Source organism: Pseudophryne corroboree, chromosome 7, assembly GCF_028390025.1.
Source record: "Pseudophryne corroboree isolate aPseCor3 chromosome 7, aPseCor3.hap2, whole genome shotgun sequence".
Classification (NCBI taxonomy): domain Eukaryota; kingdom Metazoa; phylum Chordata; class Amphibia; order Anura; family Myobatrachidae; genus Pseudophryne; species Pseudophryne corroboree.
The window spans coordinates 120,550,039-120,568,458 of record NC_086450.1 but is presented as its reverse complement, the minus strand read 5'-3'; the positions used below and the strand labels follow the sequence as shown (position 1 = coordinate 120,568,458).

At 48.4% G+C, this 18,420-nt stretch overlaps 1 protein-coding gene across 2 annotated transcripts in view; it reads right to left on the bottom strand.

Moving 5' to 3' along the window:
* Positions 1-18,420, bottom strand: part of TTC21B (tetratricopeptide repeat domain 21B) — a 418,459-nt gene that overhangs the window by 340,761 nt on the left and 59,278 nt on the right. For both annotated transcript variants that reach the window (XM_063933597.1, XM_063933598.1), the window contains exons 8-9: positions 17,915-18,009; positions 17,130-17,322 (exon numbers count right to left, since the gene is read on the bottom strand). In XM_063933597.1, the coding sequence (XP_063789667.1) occupies positions 17,130-17,322; positions 17,915-18,009 (288 nt within the window). The remainder of the gene's footprint in view (positions 1-17,129; positions 17,323-17,914; positions 18,010-18,420) is intronic.

Here is an 18,420-nt window from a genome sequence, read left to right as displayed (position 1 = left end):
TCTGCCATTGCCCTCCTGCTTCTTGTGCCGCCCTGTCTGTTTACGTGGGCGACTGACGTGATGTTGTCCGACTGGATCAACACCGGCTGACCCTGAAGCAGGGGTTTTGCCAGGCTTAGAGCATTGTAAATCGCTCTTAGCTCCAGTATATTTATGTGTAGAGACATCTCCAGGCTTGACCACACTCCCTGGAAGTTTCTTCCCTGTGTGACCGCTCCCCAGCCTCTCAGACTGGCATCCGTGGTCACCAGGACCCAGTCCTGTATGCCGAATCTGCGGCCCTCTAACAGATGAGCACTCTGCAACCACCACAGAAGAGACACCCTTGTCCGTGGAGACAAAGTTATCCGCTGATGCATCTGGAGATGCGATCCGGACCATTTGTCCAGCAGATCCCACTGAAAAGTTTGTGCGTGGAATCTGCCGAATGGAATCGCTTTGTAAGAAGCCACCATTTTTCCCAGGACTCTTGTGCATTGATGCACAGACACTTTTCCTGGTTTTAGGAGGTTCCTGACAAGTTCGGATAACTCCCTGGCTTTCTCCTCCGGAAGAAACACCTTTTTCTGAACCGTGTCCAGAATCATTCCCAGGAACAGCAGACGTGTCGTCGGGGTCAATTGAGATTTTGGAAAATTCAGAATCCACCCGTGCTGTTGCAGCACTACTTGGGATAGTGCTACTACGTCCTCCAGCTGTTCTCTGGACCTTGCCCTTATCAGGAGATCGTCCAAGTAAGGGATAATTAATATGCCTTTTCTTCGCAGAAGAAACATCATTTCGGCCATTACCTTGGTAAAGACCCGAGGTGCCGTGGACAATCCAAACGGCAGCGTCTGAAACTGATAATGACAGTTTTGCACCACGAACCTGAGGTACCCTTGATGTGAAGGGCAAATTGGGACATGCAGGTAAGCATCCTTGATGTCCAGAGACACCATAAAGTCCCCTTCTTCCAGATTCGCTATCACTGCTCTGAGTGACTCCATCTTGAACTTGAATTTTTGTATGTACAGGTTCAAAGATTTCAGATTTAGAATAGGTCTTACCGAGCCGTCCGGCTTCGGTACCACAAATAGTGTGGAATAATACCCCTTTCCCTGTTGTAGGAGGGGTACCTTGACTATCACCTGCTGAGAATACAGCTTGTGAATGGCTTCCAATACCGTCGCCCTGTCTGAGGGAGACGTTGGCAGAGCAGACTTTAGGAACCGGCGAGGGGGAGACTTCTCGAATTCCAACCTGTAACCCTGAGATACTACCTGCAGGATCCAGGGGTCCACCTGTGAGTGAGCCCACTGTGCGCTGAAATTCTTGAGTCGACCCCCCACCGCCCCTGAGTCCGCTTGTAAAGCCCCAACGTCATGCTGAGGGCTTTGCAGAAGCCGGGGAGGGCTTCTGCTCCTGGGAGGGAGCTGCTTGGTGCACTCTCTTACCCTTTCCTTTGCCTCGGGGCAGATATGACTGTCCTTTTGCCCGCTTGTTCTTATAGGAACGAAAGGACTGCGGCTGAAAAGACGGTGTCTTTTTCTGTTGGGAGGGGACCTGAGGTAAAAAGGTGGATTTCCCGGCTGTTGCCGTGGCCACCAAATCCGATAGACCGACCCCAAATAATTCCTCCCCTTTATACGGCAATACTTCCATATGCCGTTTGGAATCCGCATCACCTGACCACTGTCGCGTCCATAAACTTCTTCTGGCAGATATGGACATCGCACTTACTCTCGATGCCAGAGTGCAAATATCCCTCTGAGCATCTCGCATATAAAGAAAAGCATCCTTTAATTGCTCTATAGTCAATAAAATACTGTCCCTATCCAGGGTATCAATATTTTCAGTCAGGGAATCCGACCAAACCACCCCAGCACTGCACATCCATGCTGAGGCGATGGCTGGTCGCAGTATAACACCAGTATGAGTGTATATACTTTTCAGGGTAGTTTCCAGCCTCCTATCAGCTGGATCCTTGAGGGCGGCCGTTTCAGGAGACGGTAACGCCACTTGTTTTGATAAGCGTGTGAGTGCCTTATCCACCCTAGGGGGTGTTTCCCAGCGCGCCCTAACCTCTGGCGGGAAAGGATATAATGCCAATAACTTCTTTGAAATTAGCAGTTTTCTATCGGGGTTAACCCACGCTTCATCACACACTTCATTCAATTCCTCTGATTCAGGAAAAACTACAGGTAGTTTTTTCAGACCCCACATAATACCCCTTTTTGTGGTACTTGCAGTATCAGAGATATGCAAAGCCTCCTTCATTGCCGTGATCATATAACGTGTGGCCCTACTGGAAAATACGTTTGTTTCTTCACCGTCGACACTAGATTCGGTGTCCGTGTCTGGGTCTGTGTCGACCGACTGAGGTAAAGGGCATTTTACAGCCCCTGACGGTGTCTGAGACGCCTGGACAGGTACTAACTGGTTTGCCGGCCGTCTCATGTTGTCAACTGATTTTTGTAACGTGCTGACATTATCACGTAATTCCATAAACAAAGCCATCCATTCCGGTGTCGACTCCCTAGGGGGTGACATCACCATTACCGGCAATTGCTCAGCCTCCACACCAACATCGTCCTCATACATGTCGACACACACATACCGACACACAGCAGACACACAGGGAATGCTCTTATCGAAGACAGGACCCCACTAGCCCTTTGGGGAGACAGAGGGAGAGTTTGCCAGCACACACCCAAGCGCTATAAATATATAGGAACAACCCTACAGAAGTGTTGTTTCCTTTATAGCAGCTTAATATATCAATATCGCCAAAAAAGTGCCCCCCCTCTCTGTTTTTTTACCCTGTTTCTGTAGTGCAGTGCAGGGGAGAGTCCTGGGAGCCTTCCTCGCAGCGGAGCTGTGCAGGAAAATGGCGCTGTGTGCTGAGGAGATAGGCCCCGCCCCCTATTTCGGCGGGCTCTTCTCCCGGTGTTTGTGAGACCTGGCAGGGGTTAAATACATCCATATAGCCCCAGGGGCTATATGTGATGTATTTTTAGCCAGAACAAGGTATTATCATTGCTGCCCAGGGCGCCCCCCCCCCAGCGCCCTGCACCCTCAGTGACCGCTTGTGTGAAGTGTGCTGACAACAATGGCGCACAGCTGCAGTGCTGTGCGCTACCTCATGAAGACTGAAAAGTCTTCTGCCGCCGGTTTCTGGACCTCTTCACTTTTCGGCATCTGCAAGGGGGTCGGCGGCGCGGCTCCGGGACCGGACTCCATGGCTGGGCCTGTGTTCGATCCCTCTGGAGCTAATGGTGTCCAGTAGCCTAAGAAGCCAATCCATCCTGCACGCAGGTGAGTTCACTTCTTCTCCCCTAAGTCCCTCGTTGCAGTGAGCCTGTTGCCAGCAGGACTCACTGAAAATAAAAAACCTAATAACTTTTTCTAAGCAGCTCTTTAGGAGAGCCACCTAGATTGCACCCTGCTCGGACGGGCACAAAAACCTAACTGAGGCTTGGAGGAGGGTCATAGGGGGAGGAGCCAGTGCACACCACCTAGTCCTAAAGCTTTTATTTTTGTGCCCTGTCTCCTGCGGAGCCGCTAATCCCCATGGTCCTGACGGAGTCCCAGCATCCACTAGGACGTCAGAGAAATAGAATTATCGGTAAGTAAATTCTTATTTTCTCTGACGTCCTAGTGGATGCTGGGAACTCCGTAAGGACCATGGGGATTATACCAAAGCTCCCAAACGGGCGGGAGAGTGCGGATGACTCTGCAGCACCGAATGAGAGAACTCCAGGTCCTCCTCAGCCAGGGTATCAAATTTGTAGAATTTAGCAAACGTGTTTGCCCCTGACCAAGTAGCTGCTCGGCAAAGTTGTAAAGCCGAGACCCCTCGGGCAGCCGCCCAAGATGAGCCCACCTTCCGTGTGGAATGGGCTTTTACAGATTTTGGCTGTGGCAGGCCTGCCACAGAATGTGCAAGTTGAATTGTACTACAAATCCAACGAGAAATCGTCTGCTTAGAAGCAGGAGCACCCAGCTTGTTGGGTGCATACAGTATAAACAGCGAGTCAGATTTTCTGACTCCAGCCGTCCTTGAAACATATATTTTCAGGGCCCTGACTACGTCCAGCAACTTGGAGTCCTCCAAGTCCCTAGTAGCCACAGGTACCACAATAGGTTGATTCATGTGAAACGCTGAAACCACCTTAGGGAGAAATTGAGGACGAGTCCTCAATTCCGCCCTATCCGAATGAAATATCAGGTAAGGGCTTTTATAGGATAAAGCCGCCAATTCTGATACGCGCCTGGCTGAAGCCAGGGCCAACAGCATTACCACTTTCCATGTGAGATATTTCAAATCCACTGTGGCAAGTGGTTCAAACCAATGTGATTTTAGGAACCCTAAAACTACATTGAGATCCCAAGGTGCCACTGGAGGCACAAAAGGAGGCTGTATATGCAGTACCCCTTTGACAAACGTCTGAACTTCAGGCACTGAAGCCAGTTCTTTCTGGAAGAAGATCGACAGGGCCGAAATTTGAACCTTAATGGATCCTAATTTTAGACCCATAGACAATCCTGCTTGCAGGAAATGTAGGAAACGACCCAGTTGAAATTCCTCCGTAGGGGCCTTCTTGGCCTCACACCACGCAACATATTTTCGCCAAATGCGATGATAATGTTTTGCAGTTACATCCTTCCTGGCCTTGATCAGGGTAGGGATGACTTCATCTGGAATGCCTTTTTCCTTCAGGATCCGGCGTTCAACCGCCATGCCGTCAAACGCAGCCGCGGTAAGTCTTGGAACAGACAAGGTCCCTGCTGGAGCAGGTCCTTCCTTAGAGGTAGAGGCCACGGGTCCTCCGTGAGCATCTCTTGCAGCTCCGGGTACCAAGTTCTTCTTGGCCAATCCGGAGCCACGAGTATCGTTCTTACTCCTCTCCTTCTTATGATTCTCAGTACTTTTGGTATGAGAGGAAGAGGAGGGAACACATATACCGACTGGAACACCCACGGAGTTACCAGAGCGTCCACCGCTATTGCCTGAGGGTCCCTTTGACCTGGCGCAATATCTGTCCAGTTTCTTGTTGAGACGGGACGCCATCATGTCCACCTTTGGTTTTTCCCAACGGTTTACAATCACTTGGAAGACTTCTGGATGAAGTCCCCACTCCCCCGGGTGGAGGTCGTGTCTGCTGAGGAAGTCTGCTTCCCAGTTGTCCACTCCCGGAATGAACACTGCTGACAGTGCTATCACATGATTTTCCGCCCAGCGGAGAATCCTTGCAGCTTCTGCCATTGCCCTCCTGCTTCTTGTGCCGCCCTGTCTGTTTACGTGGGCGACAGCCGTGATGTTGTCCGACTGGATCAATACCGGTTGACCCTGAAGCAGAGGCCTTGCTTGACTTAGGGCATTGTAAATGGCCCTTAGCTCTAGGATATTTATGTGAAGAGACGTTTCCATGCTTGACCACAAGCCCTGGAAATTTCTTCCCTGTGTGACGTCCAGCAGATCCCACTGAAAAGTTCTTGCATGGAATCTTCCGAATGGAATCGCTTCGTAAGAAGCCACCATTTTTCCCAGGACTCTCGTGCACTGATGCACTGACACTTGTCCTGGTTTTAGGAGGTTCCTGACTAGCTCGGATAACTCCCTGGCCTTCTCCTCCGGGAGAAACACCTTTTTCTGGACTGTGTCCAGAATCATCCCTAGGAACAGTAGACGTGTTGTTGGAATCAGCTGTGATTTTGGGATATTTAGAATCCACCCGTGCTGACGTAGCACTACCTGAGATAGTGCTACTCCGACCTCTAACTGTTCCCTGGACCTTTCATCTGAAACTGATAATGACAGTTTTGTATCACAAACCTGAGGTACCCTTGGTGAGAAGGGTAGATTGGGACATGGAGATAAGCATCTTTGATGTCTAGAGATACCATATAGTCCCCTTCTTCCAGGTTCGCTATCACTGCTCTGAGTGACTCCATCTTGAATTTGAACCTTTTTATGTAAGTGTTCAAAGATTTTAGATTTAAAATTGGTCTCACCTAGCCGTCCGGCTTCGGTACCACAAACAGCGTGGAATAATACCCCTTTCCCTGTTGTAGGAGGGGTACCTTGATTATCACCTGCTGGGAATACAGCTTGTGAATAGCTTCCAATACTGCCTCCCTGTCGGAGGGAGACGTTGGTAGAGCAGACTTCAGGAACCGGCGAGGGGGAGACGTCTCGAATTCCAATTTGTACCCCTGTGATACTACCTGCAGGATCCAGGGGTCCACTTGCGAGTGAGCCCACTGCGCGCTGAAATTCTTGAGACGGCCCCCCACCGTGCCCGAGTCTGCTTGCAGAGCCCCAGCGTCATGCTGAGGACTTGGCAGAAGCGGGGGAGGGCTTCTGCTCTTGGGAAGAGGCTGCATGGTGCAGTCTTTTTCCCCTTCCTCTGCCCCGGGGCAGGAACGAGCGGCCTTTTTCCCTCTTGCCCTTATAGGGACGAAAGGACTGGGTTTGAAAAGACGGTGTCTTTTTCTGCTGAGAGGTGACCTGGGGTAAAAAGGTGGATTTTCCAGCCGTTGCTGTGGCCACCAGGTCCGATAGACCGACCCCAAATAACTCCTCCCCTTTATACGGCAATACTTCCATATGTCGTTTGGAATCCGCATCACCTGACCACTGTCGCGTCCATAACGTTCTTCTGGCAGAAATGGACATCGCACTTACTCTAGATGCCAGGGTGCAAATATCCCTCTGTGCATCTCGCATATATAGTAATGCATCCTTTAAATGCTCTATAGTTAACAATATACTGTCCCTATCCAGGGTATCAATATTTTCAGTCAGGGAATCCGACCAAGCCACTCCAGCGCTGCACATCCAGGCTGAGGCGATCGCTGGTCGCACTATAACACCGGTATGTGTGTATATACCTTTTAAGATATTTTCCAGCCTTCTATCAGCTGGTTCCTTGAGAGCGGCCGTATCAGGAGACGGTAACGCCACTTGTTTTGATAAGCGTGTGAGCGCCTTATCTACCCCAGGGGGTGTTTCCCAACGTGCCCTAACCTCTGGCGGGAAAGGGTATAGTGCCAATAATTTATTAGAAATCAGCAGTTTTTTATCGGGGGAAACCCACGCTTTATCACACACCTCATTTAATTCATCTGACTCGGGAAAAACCACTGGTAGTTTTTTCACACCCCACATAATACCCTTTTTTGTGGTACTTGTAGTGTCAGAAATGTGCAATGCCTCCTTCATTGCCGTGATCATGTAACGTGTGGCCCTACTGGACATTACGTTTGTATCGTCACCGTCGACACTGGATTCAGTATCCGTGTCAGGGTCTGTGTCGACCATCTGAGGTAACGGGCGTTTTAGCGCCCCTGACGGTGTCTGAGACGCCTGAACAGGCACTAATTGATTTGTCGGCTGTCTCATGTCGTCAACAGTTTTTTGCAAAGTGCTGACATTGTCACGTAATTCTTTAATTACTACCATCCAGTCAGGTGTCGACTCCCTAGGGGGTGACATCACTAACACAGGCAATTGCTCTGCTTCCACATCATTTTCCTCCTCATACATGTCGACACAATCGTACCGACACCCAGCACACACACAGGGAATGCTCTGATAGAGGACAGGACCCCACTAGCCCTTTGGGGAGACAGAGGGAGAGTTTGCCAGCACACACCAGAGCGCTATATATATACAGGGATAACCTTATATAAGTGTTACTCCCTGTTATAGCTGCTGTATTTATATATTAGCTGCCAATAGTGCCCCCCTCTCTGTTTTACCCTGTTTCTGTAGTGCAGGACTGCAGGGGAGAGTCAGGGAGCCGTCCTTCCAGCGGAGCTGTGAAAGAAAATGGCGCTTGTGTGCTGAGGAGAAAGGCTCCGCCCCCTTCACGGCGGCCTTTTCTCCCGCTTTTTTCAGGAAACTGGCAGGGGATAAATGCATCCATATAGCCCAGGAGCTATATGTGATGCATTTTATTTAGCCATATAAGGTTTTTATCTCATTTTTATTGCGTCTCAGGGCGCTCCCCCCCAGCGCCCTGCACCCTCAGTGACCGGAGTGTGAAGTGTGCTGAGAGCAATGGCGCACAGCTGCAGTGCTGTGCGCTACCTTATTTGAAGACAGGAACGTCTTCTGCCGCCGCTTTCTCCGGACCTCTTCGCTTTTCTGGCTCTGTAAGGGGGCCGGCGGCGCGGCTCCGGGACCCATCCAGGCTGAACCTGTGATCGTCCCTCTGGAGCTAATGTCCAGTAGCCAAGAAGCCCAATCCACTCTGCAGTCAGGTGAGTTTGCTTCTTCTCCCCTTAGTCCCACGATGCAGTGAGCCTGTTGCCAGCAGGACTCACTGAAAATAAAAAACCTATTTAAACTTTTACTTCTAAGCAGCTCAGGAGAGCCACCTAGCTTGCACCCTTCTCGTTCGGGCACAAAAATCTAACTGAGGCTTGGAGGAGGGTCATAGGGGGAGGAGCCAGTGCACACCAGCTAGTCTAAAGCTTTTACTTTTTGTGCCCAGTCTCCTGCGGAGCCGCTATTCCCCATGGTCCTTACGGAGTTCCCAGCATCCACTAGGACGTCAGAGAAAATAAGATTTTACTTATCGATAAATCTATTTCTCGTAGTCCGTAGTGGATGCTGGGGACTCCGTCAGGACCATGGGGATATAGCGGCTCCGCAGGAGACAGGGCACAATAATAAAAGCTTTAGGATCAGGTGGTGTGCACTGGCTCCTCCCCCTATGACCCTCCTCCAAGCCTCAGTTAGGATACTGTGCCCAGACGAGCGTGCATAATAAGGAAGGATATTGAATCCCGGGTAAGACTCATACCAGCCACACCAATCACACCGTACAACCTGTGATCTGAACCCAGTTAACAGTATGATAACAACGAAGGAGCCTCTGAAAAGATGGCTCACAACAAGAATAACCCGATTTTTGTAACAAAACTATGTACAAGTATTGCAGACAATCCGCACTTGGGATGGGCGCCCAGCATCCACTACGGACTACGAGAAATAGATTTATCGATAAGTAAAATCTTATTTTCTCTGACGTCCTAGTGGATGCTGGGGACTCCGTCAGGACCATGGGGATTATACCAAAGCTCCCAAACGGGCGGGAGAGTGCGGATGACCCTGCAGCACCGAATGAGAGAACTCCATGTCCTCCTCAGCCAGGGTATCAAATTTGTAGAATTTAGCAAACGTGTTTTCCCCTGACCAAGTAACTGCTCGGCAAAGTTGTAAAGCCGAGACCCCTCGGGCAGTCGCCCAAGATGAGCCCCCTTCCTTTTGGAATGGGCTTTTACCGATTTTGGCTGTGGCAGGCCTGCCACAGAATGTGTAAACTGAATTGTATTACAAATCCAGCGAGCAATCGTCTGCTTAGAAGCAGGAGCACCCATCTTGTTGGGTGCATACAGGCTAAACAGCGAGTCAGATTTTCTGACTCCAGCCTTCCTGGAAACATATTTTTCAGGGCCCTGACAACGTCAAGTAACTTGGAGTCCTCCAAGTCCCTAGTACCCGCAGGTACCACAATAGGTTGGTTCATGTGAAAAACAGAAAACACCTTAAGGAGAAATTGAGGACGAGTCCTCAATTCTGCCCTGTCAGAATGAAAAATTAAGTAAGGGCTTTATATATGATAAAGCCGCCAATTCTGACACACGCCTGGCTGAAGCCAGGGCTAATAGCATCGTCACCTTCCATGTGAGATATTTTAAGTCCACAGTGGTGAGTGGTTCAAACCAATGTGACTTTAGGAAACTCAAAACAACATTGAGATCCCAAGGTGCCACTGGGGCACAAAAGGAGGCTGTATATGCAGTACCCCTTTTACAAACATCTGAACGTCAGGCACTAAAGCCAGTTCTTTCTGGAAGAAATTCGACAGGGCCGAAATTTGAACCTTAATGGACCCTAATTTTAGGCCCATAGACAGTCCTGTTTTCAGGAAATGTAGGAAACGACCCAGTTGGAATTCCTCTGTAGGGGCCTTCTTGGCCCCACACCACGCAACATATCTTCGCCAAATGCGGTGAAAATGTTTTGCGGTTACATCCTTCCTGTCTTCGACCAGGGTAGGGATGACTTCATCTGGAATGCCCTTTCAGGATCCGGCGTTCAACCGCCATGCCGTCAAACGCGGCCGCGGTAAGTCTTGGAACAGACAAGGCCCCTGCTGGAGCAGGTCCTTTCTTAAAGGTAGAGGCCACGGGTCTTCCGTGAACATCTCTTGAAGTTTCGGGTACCAAGTCCTTCTTGGCCAATCCGGAACCACGAGTATCATTCTTACTCATCTCCCTCTTATGATTCTCAGTACTTTTTGTATGAGAGGCATAGGAGGGAACACATACTCTGACTGGTACATCCACAGTGTTACCAGAGCGTCCACCGCTATTGCCTGAGGGTCCCTTGACCTGGCGCAATATCTAGTTTTTTTACAACGGTTTACAATCATGTGGAAGACTTCCCGATGAAGTCCCCACTCTCCCGGGTGGAGGTCATGCCTGCTGAGGAAGTCTGCTTCCCAGTTTTCCACTCCCGGAATGAACACTGCTGAGAGTGTTATCACATGATTTTTCGCCCAGCGAAGAATCCTTGCAGTTTCTGCCATTTCCCTCCTGCTTCTTGTGCCGCCCTGTCTGTTTACGTGGGCGACTGCCGTGATGTTGTCCCACTGGATCAATACCGGCTGACCTTGAAGCAGAGGTCTTGCTAAGCTTAGAGCATTGTAAATTGCCCTTAGCTCCAGTATATTTATGTGGAGAGAAGTCTCCAGACTCGATCACACTCTCTGGAAATTTTTTCCTTGTGTGACTGCTCCCCAGCCACTCAGGCTGGCATCCGTGGTCACCAGGACCCAGTCCTGAATGCCGAATCTGCGGCCCTTTCATAGATGAGCACTCTGCAGCCACCGCAGAAGAAACACCCTTGTCCTTGGAGACAGGGTTATCCGCTGATGCATCTGAAGATGCGATCCGGACCATTTTTCCAGCAGATCCCACGTAAAGGTTCTTGCGTGAAATCTACCGAATGGGATCGCTTTGTAAGAAACCACCATTTTTCACAGGATCCTTGTGCAATGATGCACTGATACTTTTCCTGGTTTTAGGAGGTTCCTGACTAGCTCGGATAACTCCCTGGCTTTCTTCTCCGGGAGAAAACATCCTTTTCTGGACTGTGTCCAGAATCATCCCTAGGAACAGTAGACGTGTCGTCGGAAAAAACTGCGATTTTGGAATATTTAGAATCCACTCGTGCTGTCGTAGAACTACTTAAGATAGTGCTACTCCGACCTCCAACTGTTCTCTGGACCTTGCCCTTATCAGGAAAGCGTCCATATTTCTTTTAAGAAGAATCATCATTTCGGCCATTACCTTGGTAAAGACCCGGGGTGCCGTGGACAATCCAAACGGCAGCGTCTGAACTGATAGTGACAGTTCTGTACCACGAACCTGAGGTACCCTTGGTGAGAAGGGCAAATTTGGACATGTAGGTAAGCGTCCCTGATATCCAGTGACACCATATCGTCCCCTTCTTCCTGGTTCGCTATCACTGCTCTGAGTGACTCCATCTTGATTTGAACGCTTGTATGTAAGTGTTCAAATATTTTAGATCTCACCTAGCCGTCTGGCTTCAGTACCACAATATAGTGTGGAATAATACCCCTTCCCTTGTTGTAGAAGGGGTACTTTGATTATCACCTGCTGGGAATACAGCCTGTGAATTTTTCCCAATACTGCCTCCCTGTCGGAGGGAGACGTTGGTAAAGCAGACTTCAGGAACTTGTGAGGGGGAGACGTCTCGAATTTCCAATGTACACCTGGGATACTACGTGTAGGATCTAGGAGTCCACTTGTGAGTGAGCCCACTGCGTGCTGAAACTCTTGAGATGACCCCCTACCGCACCTGAGTCCGCTTGTACGGCCCCAGCGTCATGCTGCGGACTTGGCAGAAGCTGTGGAGGGCTTCTGTTCCTGGGAATGGGCTGCCTGCTGCAGTCTTCTTCCCTTTCCTCTACCCCTGGGCAGATATGACTGGCCCTTTTGCCCGCCTGCCCTTATGGGGACGAAAGGACTGAGACTGAAAAGACTGTGTCCTTTTTTGCTGAGATGTGACTTGGGGTAACAAAAGGTGGATTTTTCAGCTGTTGCCATGGCCACCAGGTCCGATGGACCGCCCCTTTATACGGCAATACTTCCATGTGCCGTCTGGAATCTGCATCACCTGACCACTGTCGTCTGGCAGATATGGACATCACATTTACTCTTGATGCCAGAATGCAAATATCCCTCTGCGCATCTCGCATATATAGAAATGCATCCTTAAAATGCTCTATAGTCAATAAAATCTTGTCCCTGTCAAGGGTATCAATATTTTCAGTCAGGAAATCCGACCAAGCCCCCTCAGCGCTGCACATCCAGGCTGAGGCGATTGCTGGTCGTAGTATAACACCAGTATATGTGTATATACTTTTAGGATATTTTTCAGCTTCCTATCAGCTGGCTCCTTGAGGGCTGCCGTATCTGGAGACGGTAACGCCACTTGTTTTTATAAGCGTGTGAGCGCCTTATTCACCCTAAGGTGTGTTTCCCAACTCGCCCTAACTTCTGGCGGGAAAGGGTATACCGCCAATAATTTTCTATCGGAGGAAACCCACGTATCATCACACACTTCATTTAATTTATCTGATTCAGGAAAAACTACAAGTAGTTTATTCACACCCTACATAATACCCTTATTTGTGGTACTTGTAGTATCAGAAATATGTAACACCTCCTTCATTGCCCTTAACATGAAACGTGTGGCCCTAAAGGAAAATACGTTTGTTTCTTCACCGTCGACACTGGAGTCAGTGTCCGTGTCTGTGTCTGTGTCGACCGACTGAGGTAAATGGGCGTTTTTACACGCCCCTGACGGTGTCTGAGACGCCTGGACAGGTACTAATTTGTTTGCCGGCCGTCTCATGTCGTCAACCGACCTTGCAGCGTGTTGACATTATCACGTAATTCCTAAATAAGCCATCCATTCCAGTGTCGACTCCCTAGAGAGTGACATCACCAATACAGGCAATTTGCTCCGCCTCCTCACCAACATCGTCCTCCTACATGTCGACACACACGTACCGACACACAGCACACACACAGGGAATGCTCTGACAGAGGACAGGACCCCACTAGCCCTTTGGGGAGACAGAGGGAGAGTTTGCCAGCACACACCAAAAACGCTATAATTATACAGGGACAACCCCTTATACAAGTGTTTTCCCTTATAGCATTTTTATATATGTAATCATATCGCCAAATAAGTGCCCCCCCTCTCTGTTTTAACCCTGTTTCTGTAGTGCAGTGCAGGGGAGAGCCTGGGAGCCTTCCTCACAGCAGAGCTGAGCAGGAAAATGGCGCCGTGTGCTGAGGAGAATAGGCCCCGCCCCCTTTTCGGCGGGCTCTTCTCCCGGAGTTTGTGAGATCTGGCAGGGGTTAAATACATCCATATAGCCTCAAGGGCTATATGTGATGTATTTTAGCCATAAAAAGGTATTATACATTGCTGCCCAGGGCGCCCCCCCCAGCGCCCTGCACCCTCAGTGACAGTTGGTGACTGTTGGTGAAGTGTGCTGACAACAATGGCGCACAGCTGCAGTGCTGTGCGCTACCTTATGAAGACTGAAAGTCTTCTGCCGCCTGTTTCTGGACCTCTGGACCTCTTCAACTTCGGCATCTGCAAGGGGGGTCGGCGGCACGGCTCCGGGACGAACCCCAGGGTGAGACCTGTGTTCCGACTCCCTCTGGAGCTAATGGTGTCCAGTAGCCTAAGAAGCAAATCCATCCTGCACGCAGGTGAGTTTTCTTCTCTCCCCTAAGTCCCTCGTAGCAGTGAGCCTGTTGCCAGCAGGACTCACTGAAAATAAAAAACCTAACTTAAACTTTTATTCTAAGCAGCTCAGGAGAGCCACCTAGATTGCACCCTTCTCGTCGGGCACAAAAATCTAACTGAGGCTTGGAGGAGGGTCATAGGGGGAGGAGCCAGTGCACACCACCTGATCCTAAAGCTTTTATTATTGTGCCCTGTCTCCTGCGGAGCCGCTATATCCCCATGGTCCTGACGGAGTCCCCAGCATCCACTAGGACGTCAGAGAAATATGATATGATACTATAAGAATTTAAATACATGGGGGGGGGATGAACTGTGAGGGTTTATAAAAGGCATAGGAGTCAAGGGAATACATTATTTATTACTGAATTAATACTGCCAATCCAAGAAATGAAGAGGTGAGTAGGCAAAAAAACCTTTTTGTTTTGAAAGGACACAAGTAATACATATAAGTCATATACACTATACAGCATAAGAAACAATGTTTATAAGGTCTAAGTTTTCTTTGAAACAACAACAAGTAGCTCTCTAATTTAGTGGTAATTTAAGAAGAATAGTTGTGCTGTATTTGAGAAAAACAACAATTGAAACCAATTTGTCAGTCTCACCATTAAGTCACGTAGGAAACAACACCTATCAGCATGAGCAATTGCTCTGCTCTAGTTTTCCCACCGATTTCCAAAAATAATTACCCTGGGATGAATTAAGTGTTAAAACACGTCTAATTACTTATTGCTGCCCAAGCTCAAGAACAATTCCAATTGAAACTTAATACAGATTGTGTATACCTAAACTGAAATGGTACCAAATAGCACGGTGCAGCACGCCAAGGACTCTGCGATGTAGCTGCACCATGCAATATTTTCTTGAAATATGCATCTTAATCTGCTACGTACACCAATTATTTTGTGATAAAAGTACTAATCCCAAGTATCTAGGGCGGAACTTGTGATTGGTGGGCCCAGGTGCAAAAATATAATTTGCACCCCCACCTCCACCCCAACCAAAGTTCACAATCTGCCACACAGCAGTGGGTGACAGGGAGAGGCAGTGGAAGGTAAGGGGAGGAACATAGTGACAGCAGAATGCAGGGGGAGGCAGAAGGTGGCAGGGAGAGACAGGGAGTATGTACATGGTGGGGGCAAGAACACAGCGGCCTCTGCTCTGTCTGTGACAAGAGCCCCCGCCCTTCTGCTTTCATCAGTTTGGCACTCGGTCACGCAGACTCTGACATTGCCAGTTACACCGGTTGTGAGCTGCCTTTAATTCAGACAGCTGTGAATCAGAAAAAAATTATATTTGAAGTAAGTGACTGGGATTATCAGCATTGATAGGTAGCAGGACTCCTCTGTCAGTCCAGCACACACAAGGCATACCTCCTAACATGCTCGGTTCCTGGAATTTCCTCTTAATGTATGATTGCTGTCACCTGTGTAGAACTAGTTAATTCATGAGAAAGGTGTTTCACCACAGGTGATGGCAATTATAAATTAAGCAAAAAGTCCAGGAACAGAGCATTTTGTCCATCCTGTAATGGGTCATGTTGGGAGGTATGCACAAGGTCAATCCCTGGCTACCTAAGGTAAGAGGATGGTTCCTCAGGCAGTGGTGCCCACCCTGCTCTCTGCACTGGGCCATTCATCTGATGTTGCTGAAAATGGTCTGCAGGGGAGCCAGGGGATAACTCATAGCTGGTCTGGGCAGCAGTGGGCCCCTTAGGCCTCAGGGGCCCCTGTGCAATGCACCTGCTGCACTAATGGTAGTTCCGACTGTCTAGTGCACTATGGGGGTAATTCAGATCTGATCGCTAGGCAGCGATTTTTGCTGTCCTGTGTTCAGATAGTCGCCGCCTACAGGGGGAGTGTATTTTCGCTGTGCAAGTGTGCAAACACATGTGTAGCAGAGATGTACAAACTGATTTTGTGCAGTCTCTGCGCAGCCCAGGATTTACTCAGCCACTACGATCACATCAGCCTGTTCGGGACCAGATTTGACGTCAGACACCCTCCCTTCAAACGCTTGGTCCCGCCTGCGTTTTTCCAGACACTCCCTGAAAACAGTCAGTTGCCACTCACAAATGCCCTCTTCCTGTCAATCTCCTCGCAAACGCCCGTGCGAATGGATCCTTCGCACAAACCAGGGCGATCCACTTCGCAGCCGCCCGTCACGCCTGCACATTGCGGTGCATACGCACGCGCAGTTCGGATCTGATCACCCGCTGTGCAAAAACGCGCAGCAGCGATCAGATCTGAATGACCCCCTATAAGCGAATGAAGAAGCAAAATCTCAGGAAGAAGTCTGTCCGAGCGCCTTGCACAAGGCATTGTTATGCTTATTCTGTGCTTCATACAAATTCACCCACAACAAGACATACAAGTACTTAAGGCCTAATTCACCATAGGTCGCAACGTTCATCTGCAATGGCAGGGTGAGTAAGCTTCAGCTTACTCATGTTTGCCGCTGCATGGCGGCTTGCTAGGAAAGGAAACTGCATATGTGGCGCAGACCTTGGCCTCTCCACTCCCGGAAAAAGGGAGCGACACACGTTTCCAGGAACAATAGCCGCCCCTGTTCCTCCCCGCGAACGCCTCTGCCTGTCAATCCGGCAGAGGCGATTGCATTCATGCAATGAAATTGTAGGACCCATTCTGCCCATGTGCAGAACGCATCCTGCGCATCTTCAGTTTCCTGACAACCAGAAAAGCTGCAGTTAGGATCAGTGATGCATTCCTGACTTGAATGAGGGCCTTAGTACATTATTAGCTGCTTAGTTCACTATTAGAGACTTATGATACAAATTTCTGTAGAAAATATTCAAGCACAGGTATAGATCCCGGTGTCAGAACCCTTGTGTGGCACAAACAGATAGTTGTATGATGATACATTCGTAATTTCTGCCATGAAGAAATCTACTCACCTGGAGTAAAGCGCTTCCCACAATGGCTGTAACCAAATTGCACTCCTCTTACCTACTACCACAGTAACATTGTTGATGCCCTATCTTCTATGAACATCTCAGCCCTGCAACAGTAAAGTTCACAGAGAGGGCTGTCAACAAAACTACTGTATGAAGATGCACCACTGGACCACCTGAGGTAAAGCATAAGTTAACTACACCCTAGACTAGATTTGCAATCGTTAATGGAGTCATCCTCTATATCCACTGGTAAAAATAGGATCTGGATTATGGGCACAGGGGAAAGTGGTCACACTGGGAGTATGGAAAATGGCTGTTTCATTAAGTAGTCAAATCAAATATCAACTGTACATCACCATTACTTACCAGTAAGTGCAGAAACATTGGACTCGTCGAGAGTCATCGCGGTTTTGTACCATTTTAAAGCTTCCTTAACCCGTCCTTGTAGAACAAACTGATAGCCAAGTTCAGTAGCAATCGTGGCATTGCTGGGAGCCAAACTTGCAGCACGTTCCACCAATGTTTGGGTTTGTTGAAGGATGCGCTGGTTGCGTTCACACTAACGGACAAAATAACATTCATTCATAGTTTAGTATGTATGTATGTATGTATGTATGTATGTATGTATGTTATGTAAGTGTGCGCATTAATTAAATTCAGACATTTTCAGTCTGCTGCATACTTCCAAACCAACCAACCCTTCCCACCTCCCTCATCCTCTGTGACTTGCCCTCTTAATACCATCCACAATAACCGGACTGTATGACACATCAGTCGATAAATTAATCTAAGGGGAGGTAGTTCTACATTCCTTTTCTAATGTACCATAAGATTACTGAAACTGGGCTTATTTTTGGAAATTAACTGATGGTGTCAATGGAAATTCCCTGTGTGGCGGAGATCTCAATCTGGGCTACATGCAAAAACAGTCTATATTTTCCCTGCATGCAAAAACAAATGCATTTGCTCCCCTTACATTGCAGCATGCTTGATGTCTTTTTTTTTTTTTTTTTTTGCACTTGGCTTTGATTACTGCAGCTCCAAAAAGGAGAGAACAGGGCAAACTAGGTTCCATACTGCTATCAAATTCTGTGTTTCTATTTTCAGAGCGATAGAAAACAATGACATTATTCCACATGTACAGAACTTACCATCCTGCTAAAGGCTAATGACATGCTATAGTATAGGTGAGCATTGTGTGGTTCAAACTGATCCAAAGCATTTAGCAAATCCCCCAGTTTAGATGCTGCCTAGAGTAGAAAGAGAACATTAGATGCAATATAATACATTTAAGCACATATCTAATGATAAAAGCACAGCTAGCAGTGCATAGAAACAAGACATGCAATATTACATAAAGACACTATGGGGTAAATTTACTAAGATGGGAGTTATATTTAAGATGGGATGTTTCCCATAGCAACCAATCAGATTCCAGGTATTATCTTCTGGAAGGTGCTAGATAAATGAGAAGTAGAATCTGATTGGTTGCTATGGGCAACATCCCAACCTAAATAGAACTCCCATCTTAGTAAATTTACCCCTATGACAGGGCTGGCTGCCAACTTTCAGCTGGGAGGCAAAAACAAGCATGTGACCCCGACTTTTCTACCAGAAACTACAGTAGTTTAACAGAAATCTCGGAGTGGTTTATCTA